We start from the raw sequence: 16,691 nt of genomic DNA, 5'->3' as shown, positions 1-16,691 counted from the left end.
ACCCATATTTGTGTTTTTTATTTTCCCTTTTGCACTTTAACTAATTGCACATCATTACAACACTGTATATAGACATAATATGACATTTGAAATGTCTCTATTCCTTTGGAACTTTTGTGAGTGTAATGTTTACTGTTAATTTTTGTTTATTTCACTTTTGTTTTATCTATTTCACTTGCTTTGGCAATGTTAACATGTTTCCCATGACAATAAAGCCCCTCAAATTGAATTGAAAGAGAGAGGGGGGGAGAGGTCCTTAGTATCATTACTGAGCTACAGACAGAGAGCAGTCTGAACACCTCTGTCACCCCTGGATACAGACACCCCATCACCACTTTCTGCACCTCTTCAATCACCCCTTCACCCTGCCTGTCACCTGCCTAATGAACACACAGCCAATGACATGCATTTAATGAGGACCAGACCTGTCCACAGTCGTCCACACAGTGGCTGTGAGAAGAGATTAGACACAGAACACAGTCCTTTTCACACTACAGCTACACAACACAAACTACTGTACACTGAAATAACCCAAGTTAATCTGATCTCCTCAGACTAGTCTGAATCAATTCAGTTTGAAATGGGTTCAAGGTAAGGACTACCTCCATAGTAACCCTGGTCCAAGGTAAGGACTACCTCCATAGTAACCCTGGTCCAAGGTAAGGACTACCTCCATAGTAACCCTGGTCCAAGGTAAGGACTACCTCCATAGTAACCCTGGTCCAAGGTAAGGACTACCTTCATAGTAACCCTGGTCCAAGGTAAGGACTACCTCCATAGTAACCCTGGCCCAAGGTAAGGACTACCTCTATAGTAACCCTGGTCCAAGGTAAGGACTACTCCATAGTAACCCTGGTCCAAGGTAAGGACTACTTCCATAGTAACCCTGGTCCAAGGTAAGGACTACCTCCATAGTAACCCTGGTCCAAGGTAAGGACTACCTCCATAGTAACCCTGGTCCAAGGTAAGGACTACCTCCATAGTAACCCTGGTCCAAGGTAAGGACTACCTCCATAGTAACCCTGGTCCAAGGTAAGGACTACCTCCATAGTAACCCTGGTCCAAGGTAAGGACTACCTCCATAGTAACACTGGTCCAAGGTAAGGACTACCTCCATAGTAACCCTGGTCCAAGGTAAGGACTACCTCCATAGTAACCCTGGTCCAAGGTAAGGACTACCTCCATAGTAACCCTGGTCCAAGGTAAGGACTACCTCCATAGTAACCCTGGTCCAAGGTAAGGACTACCTCCATAGTAAACCTGGTCCAAGGTAAGGACTACCTCCATGGACTGTAGAAACCCTTGTGTGGTTACAGTCGACACTGAAATTCAGGAAGATCCCGTGGGCAGAAATATAAATTCAAGTTTTGAAGACCTTTATCAAAACCTACTATTCTCTCTGTCTCTGAAGTGCCCTTTGTTCCTGACATAAGGGTTATTACTGTGTCTCTAATGAAAGCTCTCCTGAGCCAGAGAAACTATTAGTTTAGCTCTTTAGAGAATATAAATAGGCTGAGCTGAGCTGAGCTTGGCGCTGAACAACACCTCACCAGCAACAGACTAATTACACTTCTGGTGAAGAGAGGAGGTGAAGAGACTTCTGGTGGAGGGAGGAGACTTCTGGAGGAGGTGAAGAGACTTCTGGAGGAGGTGAGGAGACTTCTGGAGGAGGTGAAGAGACTTCTGGAGGAGGTGAGGAGACTTCGGGAGGAGGTGAGGAGACTTCGGGAGGAGGTGAGGAGACTTCTGGGGTGGAGGGAGGAGGTGAGGAGACTTCTGGTGGAGGGAGGAGGTGAGGAGACTTCTGGGGTGGAGGGAGGAGATGAGACTTCTGGGGTAGAGGGAGGAGATGAGGAGACTTCTGGTGGAGGGAGGAGGTGAGGAGACTTCTGGTGGAGGGAGGAGGTGAGGAGACTTCTGGGGTGGAGGGAGGAGGTGAGGAGACTTCTGGGGTGGAGGGAGGAGGTGAGGAGACTTCTGGGGTGGAGGGAGGAGGTGAGGAGACTTCTGGTGGAGGGGGGTAGAGACTTCTGGGGTGGAGGGAGGAGGTGAGGAGACTTCTGGGGTGGAGGGAGGAGGTGAGGAGACTTCTGGGGTGGAGGGGGGTAGGAGACTTCTGGGTGGAGGGAGGAGGTGAGGAGACTTCTGGTGGAGGGGGGGTAGGAGACTTCTGCTTCATTAGAAATTACGAGGTGAGGTGATGACTGGAATTTCAAACAAGACACTCACCAAGCCAGGCTGTGAACGGCACGCAACTCACCCAGTGGTCAGCCACCCGTGTCCTCAGAGGGCTGTGATTGTGAGCCTGAGTGGTTCCTGTTTATCTGCTCACACACAAGACAAGACACTGTTTGTTTGCACTGCTGAAGACACTGGATGCAGTCATAGAGGCATTATTGAACACATGTACAACTGTTGATTGAATATTCTCTACATTCGCTGCCATAGTATTTGTTAACCTAGATATCAACACTAAAATTAGTGTACTTTGCTCTCTGTCCTCTCTCCAACTCTACCCTGGCCTAGACACAGCCCAGCTCAAATAGGTCACACTATGGACCATAATTAGTTGAAATGTCAAAGATGGTGAATTATTGATGACAAGGGAGGAAACCTAAAATTGGCTGGTTTCAACCAGTTTTTAAAAGGACAGCTGGAGCTTTGGGGGCAGTTATATTTGGGGACACTTTTGCAAAGTTTCACCAAATAAATATTTGCTTGAGTTTTGCACTCTGTGAGCAAGGCAAGACTGCATTGTCACCAGAACATATGATTGTTTTGCCAGCTGGGGACTTTGTGGAGAAATGAGCCATGAATTTATTTCTGACTGAAGGACATATTGTATGATGATATGAATCCCCTATGTAACGACCTACACCTGCTAGTTCTGCTGAGTCTGTACTGAGCTGGCAGAATGAAGCACCTGGATGATCCAAATAAGACCAGGATGTTACTTCCGTAATACATCCATGAGCACAATACAGTGACAACAGCCATTAATCAGACGGTCAGTGCCGGCGCTACCGGGTGGCAAAACCGATCTTGGACCCCCAGATAGATTTTGTCCCAAATTGACACTTTTCTTTCGATTGGCGAGAAATCTTCATGCGAATGTGTTTAAAAAACGGCATTAAAACAATATGCGCATTTCCTAACCAGTGATGTTTCAGTCAAATTGACTTGTCGCCTATAAAAGTCTGCGTGATGACGAAGTGCACATAAAATTACGTTTTGCTGTTATATTCGCATGTACCGAATAAAAAATACAAGTTAAATGGATGTCCATTACATTTTCAACAATACTGATGATTTCTCACACAAAAAAAGTGCGTTATATAGCGAGTGTACCCACTCTGGTACTGGCAGTCAACAGCTCACAGATACACTACCTACATGGTCAGATTGTTGTGGACAACAGAGAGATTATTCTATCATGTCACCAGAATAAAGAACCTCGATATTTATTGGAAAGGAGCATCAAACTCATCACCTTGCTCTTTCACCATCTCGGTGAATTTCATCATGTATTTCATCTGTAGCATAACTGCATGCTTTCCGACGAGAAGTACTTCATACTTCGATATGATAGTTACTATACCAATATTTGCGCATAAAATCGTTTCCACCGAAATTTCTCGCATAATACCGAAACAAATAGATTTCACCTTGTCTTGGGTATTTTGTTTACCGACAAATGTTCCATTTGCATTAGATCTGTCATTACATGTTTGATCAGACACATTAGTCACATAATAAAATATTGGATCATGGAAACCTGGTTAGAGATTGAAATAAATGGTTCACTTTTGCACATAGCTACAGCTAATAATAGACTAGTTCGTTCCGTTAAGTGTTGGCAGCGGCACGCCAAGACCCTTCTCTCTCTTGACATAACTCTACAATAATACATTGCAACTATGGAATCCATATGAAGAAGTCCCTTAGTTTTCAGACGAAAGAGACTTCCTGATATATGCGGTCGGGGAGGAGTAGGCAAAGATCGACTGGTTTGTTCTGGTCAATATTATTATTGTATTTTTTATTTAATTAGGCAAGTCAGATAAGAACAAATTCTTATCTACAATGACGCCCCCGGACAATGCTGGGCCAATTGTGCGCCGCCCAATGGGCTTCCCAATCACGGCCGGATGTGAAACAGGGACTGTAGTGAGATGCAGTGCCTTATACCGCTGCGCCACTCGGGAGCCCCGATATATTTTAATCTTTCAAAAGATCTGATTGGTCAAAAGACCAAATTAGCACCAAAATATTAGAATTGGGCTGCAAACGCAAGCATAACTGCTCCATGGTCTTTTTGCCAGACCAGGTGATGACAACTAATCAATGATTGAACAGCACCACCCAGTGGATGTATGTGGTAGCACAAATAACCATTATAAAATACACAAGACCATGATGTGTTTGTGTGTAAAAACGACAGTTTTACACGTTTATTTGGGTTCCCAGTACACATATTAAGGATTTGTTCAATAGTGTCCGCTTTAGGACCTCCTAATACACTGTTATGGCAGAATAGAATGTGTGGTCTGAGGGTGTAACAAGTCAACCGACTAGCTAGTTATAACTCAGAACTGCAGTCCTATATACAATCACCTCTAGAGATCTTTTCATAGGATGGCGGTTGGTTAATTAGACATTTATCAATATTGAAGAATAGCAACTTGTTGACGACTTGTTACAATCACAAGGCTTTTTGTAAATATGCCGAGATATCTTTTTAAATGCACTTCACAGCAGATGTAACGTAAACTTCTTTTATCGCTCTAGAATAATCTGCCGTACGTTTTAGAGGCACTGCCTTTGGCATCCACTTAGTTGGACAGTAGACAGCATATGGTCCAGTCCCCAATCGACCCCTAGACCCTAAGCACTTGAGATCCCACAAGCGCATAAGGGTGTCTCTCTCAAAACGGCACACTATACCCTATGTAGTAGACTACTTTCGATCAGGACCCAGTGTTTTTCCCAGCTGGGAACTTTGCGGGCCCTGGTCAAAAAGTAGTGTCCTACATAGGGAATAGGGTGGCATTTTGGATACACACATAGGGTCTATGAGGTGTTGATCTGGGAAAGGGCCTTTGTATGTCCTCTGACTAGCCATGTGTGATGAGTTGGATTGCGTGTCCTCCCATTAGAAGACAAGCACACTGAAACAGCCTCTACGGTAAGATAGATGCTGTACTTCTGCAGCCTTCAACCAACAACATGACAGAAGTTATACATCTCTACAGATACAGGTATTACGCCAAGAGAGGAAGATTTATTTCGTTCTTTATATCAAAAAATGTTTCAAGACCTGAGTATTTCAAGGAATAAGGTTGTTTCTTAACATACAAAAACGTACACGCATTTACGTGGACACTGAACCGCCACCAGGCTGCTATCTTCCCTTATGTGATTGAAACATGCACATCATTAATAACAAATAACTAATTAAAACGCAGACTTCTCTTTATCTCTCCTTAAAAGAACAGAATTAAAATCTGGAATTTTGTCAATCACAGAACCAGTGAACGTGGCTCCCGGGGTTTTTTTAGCAAGCAGACAAGTAGCATTACAGCACTGTGTATATATCATGTTGTGGACATTTCTGAAGATCCTTAAAACATCAGTAATTATTACTGTGTGTGGACAGGACTGACTGACTGACTGACTGACTGACTGACTGACTGACTGACTGGGTGGGTGACGAAGTTACTTTCACATAACTTCAAAGTTATAAAATCATGTTTTACTTGTTTTTAAATCATAAAAAAATTTTTTGTCCAGAATTATTTTATCTCTATCCAACAACTCCTGCCAAGCCTACTATCCAGATTAGTTTGTCCAGTCTTGCCAACTCAAATGTCAAGCCAAACATATTTGGACGGAGTTGGCAAGAGAGCCAAACAGCCTGCACCCAGGCTAAACGACTGTCTGAATTTACAGGTTCATTCCCTGGGCACTTAGCAGAGAGTCCAGCATGTCAAAAGTGTCTTTGTAGTCGGTGTGTTGGCCGTTAGACCCCAGCACTCCATTTGACCCCTCCGGGCCACCGTGGTGTCTCTCCACAGTCCTCGGGCCACCACCACCGTCCGAAGAGTAGTGGGAGGAGCCTCCGGCCCCTTTGGAACTCCTGCTGCTCTTAGCAGAGTGGTGGTGGTTGTTATGACTACTGACGTCAGGGTTGGCCCGTTTCCTGGAGGAGGAACTGGAGCCCCCTAGGTCGCTACCATGGCCCCCGAGGACTCTGAGTGCGGGGTCGATGGCCCCTCGGCCGTTCCCGCTGAGGGAATAGGGGTGCGAGTGGCCGTGCTTGGGGTGTCTGCTGGGGCCAGAGTGGTCTTTGTACTTCTCTTTGCCCTGTGGGACACCAACATGGCCGCCCTGGTCCCTCTCAGCTGATACTTTGATTCTCATCTTTAGCTCCTCGTTGCTGGCCGCAACGCCGTTCTCAACCGCCGAAGCCTGTGGTGGGAGACCTCGTGTCTTTTTAGAGCTGGCCTTGTCCCTCCTGCTGTCCCCGTGCTGGGAGACACCCTGCCCAGGCTGGGAGCGTCTTTTATGGGACTGGTGGTGAGGGAGGGCGGGGGACTGGTACATGTCCACACCGCTCTGCTCCTCTCGGACACCGTTCTGCATGGTCTGCAGGTCTGCTGCCTGTTTCTCTCTGTACTTATCCAGGGAGAGTTTCTGTGGGGGCCGGGTGAAGGGCGAGGGGTTATTGGGTAGGGCCTGTGGGTGCTTGCCTGCACTGGCCGTTTTGTGTTCGTGTTTGCCTGATGGGTACTTTGAAGGGATGGCTTGAGGAAGAAAGGCAAGGCCCTGGTCCAGCCCCAGCAGCTCAGCGTGGTCCCCAGCCAGGGCCTGGTAGGGAGGGAACGGGATAGACATGTCGTCTAGTGAAGCCATCTCCCCAGAGTCTGACAGAGACGAAGAGAAGAATGAGTTGCTGCCGGCCACACCGGTGATGCCGTCCAATGAGGAGGTCCCTTGGAAGGAGGTGTCGCCCGTTTGACTGTCCATCTTGGGCTTCTTGGCAGCTTGTGTGGCCTGGAATAGCGATGTGGTGAAATTCAGTTAAAAAAAGGGCAACACCAAACAATTCCACACCCAAATGTCAGTCAATATCATTCAGAAAACCAATCTGATGAAACAGTGAAGTAGTAGCTACTAGGGCTAAATGCTGAAACACTTACACCAGTTGTGAGAGCAGAACCTACCCTCCAGTTACGTATCCTTTTCAGCCTGCTGGGCGTCTTCTCCAGAATCTGCAGGAATTCATTGGTCAGCTCTACATCGGACACAAAGACAACTATTAGAACCCTGAAGGAAGTGATGGTTCAGCTCTACATCGGACACAAAGACAACTATTAGAACCCTGAAGGAAGTGATGGTTCAGCTCTACGTCAGACAAAGACAACTATTAGAACCCTGAAGGAAGTGATGGTTCAAAGACAAAAGACAACTATTAGAACCCTGAAGGAAGTGATGGTTCAGCTCTACATCGGACACAAAGACCACTATTAGAACCCTGAAGGAAGTGATGGTTCAGCTCTACGTCAGACAAAGACAACTATTAGAACCCTGAAGGAAGTGATGGTTCAGCTCTACGTCAGACACAAAGACAACTATTAGAACCCTGAAGGAAGTGATGGTTCAGCTCTACGTCAGACAAAGACAACTATTAGAACCCTGAAGGAAGTGATGGTTCAGCTCTACATCGGACACAAAGACAACTATTAGAACCCTGAAGGAAGTGATGGTTCAGCTCTACATCGGACACAAAGACAACTATTAGAACCCTGAAGGAAGTGATGGTTCAGCTCTACATCGGACACAAAGACAACTATTAGAACCCTGAAGGAAGTGATGGTTCAGCTCTACATCGGACACAAAGACAACTATTAGAACCCTGAAGGAAGTGATGGTTCAGCTCTACATCGGACACAAAGACAACTATTAGAACCCTGAAGGAAGTGATGGTTCAGCTCTACATCGGACACAAAGACAACTATTAGAACCCTGAAGGAAGTGATGGTTCAGCTCTACGTCAGACAAAGACAACTATTAGAACCCTGAAGGAAGTGATGGTTCAGCTCTACATCGGACACAAAGACAACTATTAGAACCCTGAAGGAAGTGATGGTTCAGCTCTACATCCCTGAAGACAGCAAACAAAAGACAACTATTAGAACCCTGAAGGAAGTGATGGTTCAGCTCTACGTCAGACAAAGACAACTATTAGAACCCTGAAGGAAGTGATGGTTCAGCTCTACATCGGACAAAGACAACTATTAGAACCCTGAAGGAAGTGATGGTTCAGCTCTACGAACAAAGACAACTATTAGAACCCTGAAGGAAGTGATGGTTCAGCTCTACATCGGACAAAAAAGACAACTATTAGAACCCTGAAGGAAGTGATGGTTCAGCTCTACGTCAGACAAAGACAACTATTAGAACCCTGAAGGAAGTGATGGTTCAGCTCTACATCGGACACAAAGACAACTATTAGAACCCTGAAGGAAGTGATGGTTCAGCTCTACATCGGACACAAAGACAACTATTAGAACCCTGAAGGAAGTGATGGTTCAGCTCTACATCGGACAAAGACAACTATTAGAACCCTGAAGAAAGTGATGGTTCAGCTCTACGTCAGACAAAGACAACTATTAGAACCCTGAAGAAAGTGATGGTTCAGCTCTTCGTCAGACAAAGACAACTATTAGAACCCTGAAGAAAGTGATGGTTCAGCTCTACGTCAGACAAAGACAACTATTAGAACCCTGAAGGAAGTGATGGTTCAGCTCTACGTCAGACAAAGACAACTATTAGAACCCTGAAGGAAGTGATGGTTCAGCTCTACGTCAGACAAAGACAACTATTAGAACCCTGAAGGAAGTGATGGTTCAGCTCTACGTCAGACAAAGACAACTCTCAGTCTGAATAAACAAGAAATACTAAACAGAGGGTGGAATTCCACTATAGAATCCCAAAGGTCTTGGGTTCAACACCTTCAATCAAGTGTTCCCAATTTCCCCCTACGAGGCTGGAATTCCACTGTCCTTAAAATTAAAATAAAAACACAAATGTTTCTGACCGTCCAACAGTGTGAGCGTGACGGTGCGGTCCAGATACTCCCACCAGTGTTTCCCATCAGTGGAGACCGGGATCTCCCAGTTGGACCATTTACAGGCCAGGTGGATGCAGACGCAGGCGATGACTGTGGGCTTGTGCTGCAGGCAGAACGTGGTGAGGTGGAGGCTGTCGGAGGAAAGACCACAGAGGAGACACCCGTTAGCTACAGTTCTAGGGTTGGAATACAGGACATTAGCACTAGCCCTGGGACATGGCTGAAGACCCTATGGAAGTGGTTTTCAAACCTTTCCCCGGGAAATCCCAGACGTTTCACAATTCTGTTGCAGCCCTGAACTAGCGCACGGATTCACCTAATCAAGGACTTGACGATTAGTTGACAAGTTGAATCAGGTGTGCTAGTTGTGGAAGGGCTGGGGTTCCCCGAGGAGAGGTTTGAACATCTCTATGGTGTCTCCAGACTAGAGCCATGTCTCTGGTCTAATAAAGCTCAGAGTGCAGCTGATCTGCATGCATAGTCCATATTATAATACTGCCTTCATATTCCAGACTGTTGAGAGAGTGAGTGGCAGAGGCACGTACCACGGTGGTTTTCTATGATGGATGATCGTGGCTGTTTCTCTTACCATTTCATACAGAATCTTACCTTAGAAAACTGATACATTGAGGACAACCTAGATGGTAAACTTGTTCTTTGAGAGTACTGAGCATTTTATTGGGATCAAGCTCATTTCCTAGAGATAATTGATGTCCACCATCCACCTGCTGTGTTCCAGTCCAGCCTGTCAAGTTATGCCATCTCACTCATACCTTCGCCAACTTTCTTTTTAAAAATGTCCCTTTTCAAAATGGTTCAATCGTCTTGCATTGCAAAAATCTGGGCAATACATTAATTATGGAAGTATCCCTTTGACTGTGTAAAAAAACTAAAAAATGTTGCCCTCTGTCCAGACATTGTATATTGCTGTTGATAGGATAGCAAAATTATTAATCTAAGTCAGGGCAAGTACAGTTACTAAAATTAAATTTAGGAAAATAATGAGCTGTAATGTTTATATTCTACTAAGGTAAAGAAGAGGATACCTATAGCATACAAGTCATTCATATATTAGAGAGAATTATGGATGATCATTTTACTACTGGAGTATTTAGGTGAGTCAATTATCACTAAGAATTTGCTTGTTACCCGTGTATATATATATATATATATATATTAGCTTCTATTTGTCAAACATAAATCAAGAAAAAACAAAGCGTTATTAATACTTACCAGGACAGATGCTATAGTTTACATCTTTTCACTGATCTTTAGTGGCAAGCTATATTCAGGCTACCAATTGTGTTTTAGGAAGGAGGAGACATATGCACTCTGGAGCAACCAAACGGTCAGTGAGGACAGTCTACAGCACCACCAACACGTTCACATTGTGCATTCAACCCCTATGTGCCAACACTGAGCCCTTGTACAATACACCGCACTGCTGCAGCCTGGCTGGCTGTCCGGTACCGCCCCTAGGGGTTTACCAGAAACCTGCCTGGCGCAAAGAGGGCGTTGGACACAGGAAGGGGGACCTGCCAGTACAGGAAGCTATAGTGTGCCATCACAGTGCAACATAGTGGGGGGGGGCGGGATCAGGATAACAACCTGTTGGTAGCCATGAAATAGGAAGTCTGTGCCAAATCCTTGCTTGCTGTAATAGAAGGAAGAGAGGGGTCAAAGGTTAGCTCGGAATCTCAGACAAGCACTGGAATGAAATCAAATGAAAACATTTTTAGAGCTGGTTACTACACACAGGAGAGGTTTAATAAAAGTACACGTGTCTGTGTCAGGGTGTGTGTGTCAAAGATGAGAGAAGAAGGCTGTACCTCGCACTAGCTGGGAACATCTCACAACATCAGTGTGAGGATGTTCAATTGTTATTTCAAAACCTGAAACCAATGGAATGGAACACGATTAGACATTCCAAAGCCCACTGGCCATCCAGATGCAAATGAACCAACAAGTTCCACGACTACGTCCCAAATGGCACCCCATTCCCTTTATAGTGCACTACTTTAGACCAGGGCCCACTAGGGTAGTGCACTACTTTAGGCCAAGGCCCACTAGGGTAGCGCACTACTTTAGGCCAAGGCCCACTGGGAAAGTGCACTACTTTAGACCAGGGCCCACTAGGGTAGCGCACTACTTTAGGCCAAGGCCCACTGGGAAAGTGCACTACTTTAGACCAGGGCCCACTGGGGTAGTGCACTACTTTAGACCAGGGCCCACTGGGGTAGTGCACTACTTTAGACCAGGGCCCACTGGGGTAGTGCACTACTTTAGACCAGGGCCCACTGGGGTAGTGCACTACTTTAGGCCAGAGCCCACTGGGGTAGTGCACTACTTTAGACCAGGGCCCACTGGGGTAGTGCACTACTTTAGACCAGGGCCCACTGGGGTAGTGCACTACTTTAGACCAGGGCCCACTGGGGTAGTGCCCTTGTACAATAAAAGCATTTTACTGTGTGTAAAGCATAGGGTGCCCTTTGGGATGCAGCCCATGAAGTTTCCATGTATCATCCATCTATAGACAGATCCTTACCTAGCGTCTGCAGTACTATCGTTTCTAGTATCACCAGCTCCTGAGCTTGCTGATGGTATGCCTAAAGTTCAACAGATTTCATATTTGTAATGTGTCTCTCTCTCAGTATCACCATGACAAGAGATCCACATCACAACACCCAGGTACAGAGGCCTCACTTACATTACTCTTGGTGTCTAGTGGTGCATCCTGGGGGTTGACGCAGGCGTGGGCCACTTTGATGACATGTTCAAGCTTCCTGGGTTGTTCCTCCACCTTCGCAGCCAAGAACAAGGTTGTTTGGGAGATGATCTGTAGAAATAAAGACATTAAGGTTGGGCGGTATCCAGGTTTTCATATCGTCATATCGTCCTACCGTCCTTCACTCATCCCAGGATTGACTGTATTACAGGCTTAACGCACAAGTGTGCGCCATAAAACTGGTTGAAAACGCCTATTGGAAGTCTTACCAGAATGCTAACATACTGAGCACAAGTAATAGAGAGGCTGCTAGCTAAATATGCTATCGAGCACAAAACATGTTGTTTTTCTTCAAAAACAGGCAGCTCAAAGTTATACATATACAGGAAGGGGCTACTGCGGAGCGGCAGGTGGACTGGTGGTTAGAGAGGTGGACTGGTGGTTAGAGAGGTGGACTGGTGGTTAGAGAGGTGGACTGGTGGTTAGAGAGGTGGACTGGTGGACTGGTGGTTAGAGAGGTGGACTGGTGGTTAGAGAGGTGGACTGGTGGTTAGAGAGGTGGACTGGTGGTTAGACTGGTGGTTAGAGAGGTGGACTGGTGGTTAGAGAGGTGGACTACTGCGGAGCGGCAGGTGGACTGGTGGTTAGAGAGGTGGACTGGTGGTTAGAGAGGTGGACTAGTAACAGAAAGGTTGTGGTTAGAGAGGTGGACTAGTAACAGAAAGGTTATGGTTAGAGAGGTGGACTAGTAACAGAAAGGTTGTGGTTAGAGAGGTGGACTAGTAACAGAAAGGTTGCAAGATCGAATCCCAGAGCTGACAAGGTAAAAATCTGTAGTTCTGCCCCTGAACAGGCAGTTAACCCACTGTTCCTAGGCAGTCATTGTAAATAAGAGTTTGTTCTTAACTGACTTGCCTAGTTAAATAAAAAATGTTTTATGTAAAGTCATTTTTGGTGAGTTTGTACATTTACAAGGGAATGTTAGACATTGTGCAACTGAATAATACTGGTTGTGGAGCAGCATGTGTACACGCTATGTATGTGTGGAGTATGGAGTCGCTAGGCCAACGGGCCTGCCTGCTCTGAGAAGATAGGGGAGAAGCAGACGGGCCCAGAACGGAGAGGAAAACACAAGGATTTGTTTTTTTATTTCACCTTTATTTAACCAGGTAGGCTAGTTGAGAACAAGTTCTCATTTACAACTGCAACCCAGCCAAGATAAAGCACAGCAGTTCGACACATACAACAACAGAGTTAAACATGGAATAAACTAAACATATAGTCAATAATACAGTAGAACAAAATAAATAATATACAGTGAGTACAAATGAGGTAAGATAAGGGAGGTAAGGCAAAGAATAGGCCATGGTGGTGAAGTAATTACAATATAGCAATTAAACACTGGAATGGTAGATGTACAGAAGATGAATGTGCAAGTAGAGATACTGGGGTGCAAAGGAGCAAGATAAATAAATAAATACAGTATGGGGATGAGGTAGTTGTATGGGGCTATTTACAGATGGGCTATGTACAGGTGCAGTTATCCGTGAGCTGCTCTGACAGCTGGTTCTTAAAGCTAGTGAGGGAGATATGAGTCTCCAGCTTCAGTGATTTTTGTAGTTCGTTCCAGTCATTGGCAGCAGAGAACTGGAAGGAAAGGCGGACAAAGGAGGAATTGGCTTTGGGGGTGACCAGTGAGATATACCTACTGGAGAGCATGCTACAGGCGGGTGCTGCTATGGTGATCAGTGAGCTGAGATAAGGCGGGGCTTGACCTAACAGAGACTTGTAGATGACCTGGAGCCAGTGGGTTTGGCGACGAGTATGAAGCGAGGGCCAGCCAACGAGAGCGTACAGGTCGCAGTGGTGGGTAGTATAAAGGGGCTTTGGTGACAAACTGATTAGCTCTACTCAACAAATTGGATGCAGTCTTGGAGGCTATTTTATAAATGACATCGCCGAAGTCGAGGATCGGTAGGATAGTCAGTTTTACGAGGCTGTTTGGCAGCATGAGTGAAGGAGGCTTTGTTGCGAAATAGGAAGCCGCTTCTGGAATTAATTTTGGATTGGCGATGCTTAATGTGAGTCTGGAAGGAGAGTTTACAGCCTAACCAGACACCTAAGTATTTGTAGTTGTCCACATACTCTAAGTCAGAACTGTCCAGAGTAGTGATGCTGGATGGGCGGGCAGGTGCAGGCACTGATCGGTTGAAGAGCATGCATTTAGTTTTACTTGCATTTAAGAGCAGTTGGAAGCCACAGAAGGAGAGTTGTATGGCAATGAAGCTTGGCTGGAGGTTAGTTAACAAAGTGTCCAAACAAGGGCCAGATGTATACAGAATGGTGTCGTCTGCGTAGAGGTGGATCAGAAAATCACCAGCAGCAAGAGCGACATCATTGATGTATACAGAGAAAAGAGTCGGCCCGAGAATTTAACCCTGTGGTACCCCTATAGAGACTGCCAGAGGTCTGGGCAACAGGCCCTCCGATCAAGCTGCAACGGCAGCTGTACAGATAACTCATCCAAAGGCTTTGACACCTCAAATACCACTACGACAGTGCTCGTCCTAATATTTATATATTTCTTAATTTTACATGTGTGTATTGTTGTGTATTGTTAGATATTACTGCAGTGTTGGAGCTAGGAACACAAGCATTTCACTACACCCGCAATAACATCTGCTAAATATGTGACCAATAAAATGTGATTTGATTGATGAGAATTCACACATTATCAGCAGACAGCGCTCTGACTGATGTGTAGTTACTTTTCTATGACACTTTTCTCTATGTAGCCAGCCTACTTCTCTGGTAAAACGCCAGATTAACTGGCTACATTCTTTCTATGATAAAACAGAAATATGATGGCCATGCATCGTTTTCACAAAAAAATACATAGCTTTTTAAAATTGTAAGCTCATTTAACCTACTTGTGTGGCTGCCAGCCAAATAGCATTGCAATTCTGTCGTCATCAGATAAAAATTATGCTTATTTTCTGCCGAATGTGTTGTATTTTCTGTGAAGAAAAACTATAGTTGCACATCCCCGATCACTCTACTGAGGCAAAACACACTTGACTTTCAATATAAAACACGACCTCTGTCAATACACAGTTGGATTCACCTGCTCCCACTTTCCCCAGTGTTGCTATTTACAAAACATGTGACTAGCTCAACTGTTCTGGGGGAACTATGGTAGGGAACTAGTGTAGGTAGTACAATGTGGCTCAGCTGGTAGAACATGGAGCTTACAACGCCAGGGTTGTGGGTTCGATTCTCACAAGGGACCAGTATGAAAATGTGCGCTTACTACTTACTGTAAGTCGCTCTGGATAAGAGCATCTGCTAAATGACTCAAACGTACAAGTTGACTGCAGGTATTTACTTAAAAAGTAGCTACAAATATTAAAATGTATAGAAAAGCTCATATTAAATAGTTTAAACGTTATAGAGAGCACTTAACTGGCTATTTCCAAATAACCCGGTATACTGCCAAGACGACAAGAAAATCCATCAGATCTCCCTTGTAGATAGAAGTTAGCCTTGTCCCAAATCTGTTTGTGCTGCAAGTCATTGTCACACCAAGCACAATGACTATAAGAGTTGGCAAGACGGCACAAAGAGATATAGGAAGAGGCTAGATAGCGAGTCAGAAAATGAAAAAAATGAATGTTACAATTGAGATGGTGATTACTTACATTCCTATGAAACTTAGTGAAAGAGTGAATCATATAAAATCTATGCATGTAAACGATTGCAGTGTTGATGATGAGTTGAGAGCTGAATACAAGGGTTAAGGTATTCCAAGTGATATGCGGAAACAACAGTAATACTGCAATCAATGCATAAACTATTCTAACATCATAGCTGGCTGATGTCATTTACCGGTAGTTGGGTGACAATCCACCTAGCTTTGTTCCCATCTCAGCTAGTTAGCTCAGGTTCACTAACGTTACTCCAATAATGAGACACAGCTGACCAAGATGTCACAACTAACTACCTCGTGAGATAACAAACCATATTATATATGTTCATAAAAATAATTAACTAATAGTTACTCGTACATCCAGTAGACGATAAGAGCTGCTAAGGCGAACGTCTAGCAGGCCAAAATAATAGCTACCGTTAGCTGATCACATAACAGAACGAGGTTAGCATGGTAGCTATCAAGTTAGCTGAAGAACTAGCTAGCGTAACAACCTCAAAGGTTACGGTTACTGCGTTAAGTATCCTATTTTGTAATCCGACCAAGACATAACGTTAGTCGAAGTAAAACATTCAACTTGTATTTGAAATGGACACATTTAGCTGTGTTTCAGTTACTTGCAAAGAAAGCTAGCTAAGCTACTAGGTACCAAGCTAACAAACGGCACAACCATTTTGGTAGCTAGTTAGCCTAGCTGCCACATAGCGGGCTGAAAGACTCATTTTCAGAAAGGATACACGTTGAGTCTCTGGCCCATATCCTGAATTAGGTTGGCGGCTTGCTGTCGGTAAGAAAGTTCCCTATCAGATTCGACTCCACTGCGGCGGGACGGCGTTGTTTCTAGTTGCTCCCGGGAAAAGAGCCATTTCGAAGAAGGTCCCCGGTGCACCGCCATTGCGCTCCAACGACTAGCCCCTGGTGGCTCGAGGGGGTAGGGAGCGTAGGAAACAAAACGCGCATGCGTGTTGGCTACTCTCCTAGGACTAGTAAACCAATTTCTCAGCAAATTAGCACTATTTTAACTTTCAATAGAGCAAATTAAAAAATCTCTCACAAATTGTGGAGAATCATGGATATGATAATAGGTCCATTCTGTCCAAACTTGCAGGCTCAAAGTCGTGTAAAGA

At 44.9% G+C, this 16,691-nt stretch overlaps 1 protein-coding gene across 5 annotated transcripts; it reads right to left on the bottom strand.

The window, feature by feature from the left end:
• Nucleotides 1-4,417: 4,417 nt before the first annotated feature.
• LOC112216414 (cyclin-T2-like) lies at nt 4,418-16,683 on the bottom strand. 5 transcript variants are annotated; one of them, XM_042317980.1, is made up of 9 exons: nt 16,302-16,682; nt 15,557-15,638; nt 11,841-11,969; nt 11,679-11,739; nt 10,963-11,025; nt 10,742-10,787; nt 9,101-9,264; nt 7,224-7,294; nt 4,418-7,053 (listed from the first exon to the last, which is right to left on the bottom strand). In XM_042317980.1, exons 1-9 carry the CDS (start codon nt 16,457-16,459, stop codon nt 5,944-5,946), a joined length of 1,884 nt encoding a protein of 627 aa, XP_042173914.1. In that variant the 5' UTR covers nt 16,460-16,682; the 3' UTR covers nt 4,418-5,943. The 5 variants fall into 5 exon arrangements, with proteins under 5 accessions (XP_042173914.1, XP_042173913.1, XP_042173915.1 ...); XM_042317979.1 differs by having other exon boundaries at nt 7,200-7,294; nt 16,302-16,681; XM_042317981.1 differs by lacking the exons at nt 11,679-11,739; nt 15,557-15,638; nt 16,302-16,682 and having other exon boundaries at nt 7,200-7,294.
• Nucleotides 16,684-16,691: the final 8 nt, after the last annotated feature.

Source organism: Oncorhynchus tshawytscha, unplaced genomic scaffold, assembly GCF_018296145.1.
Source record: "Oncorhynchus tshawytscha isolate Ot180627B unplaced genomic scaffold, Otsh_v2.0 Un_contig_4972_pilon_pilon, whole genome shotgun sequence".
Taxonomy (NCBI): Eukaryota; Metazoa; Chordata; class Actinopteri; order Salmoniformes; family Salmonidae; genus Oncorhynchus; species Oncorhynchus tshawytscha.
Note: the sequence above shows the minus strand (reverse complement) of the source record. Positions and strands in the feature narration are given on the sequence as shown.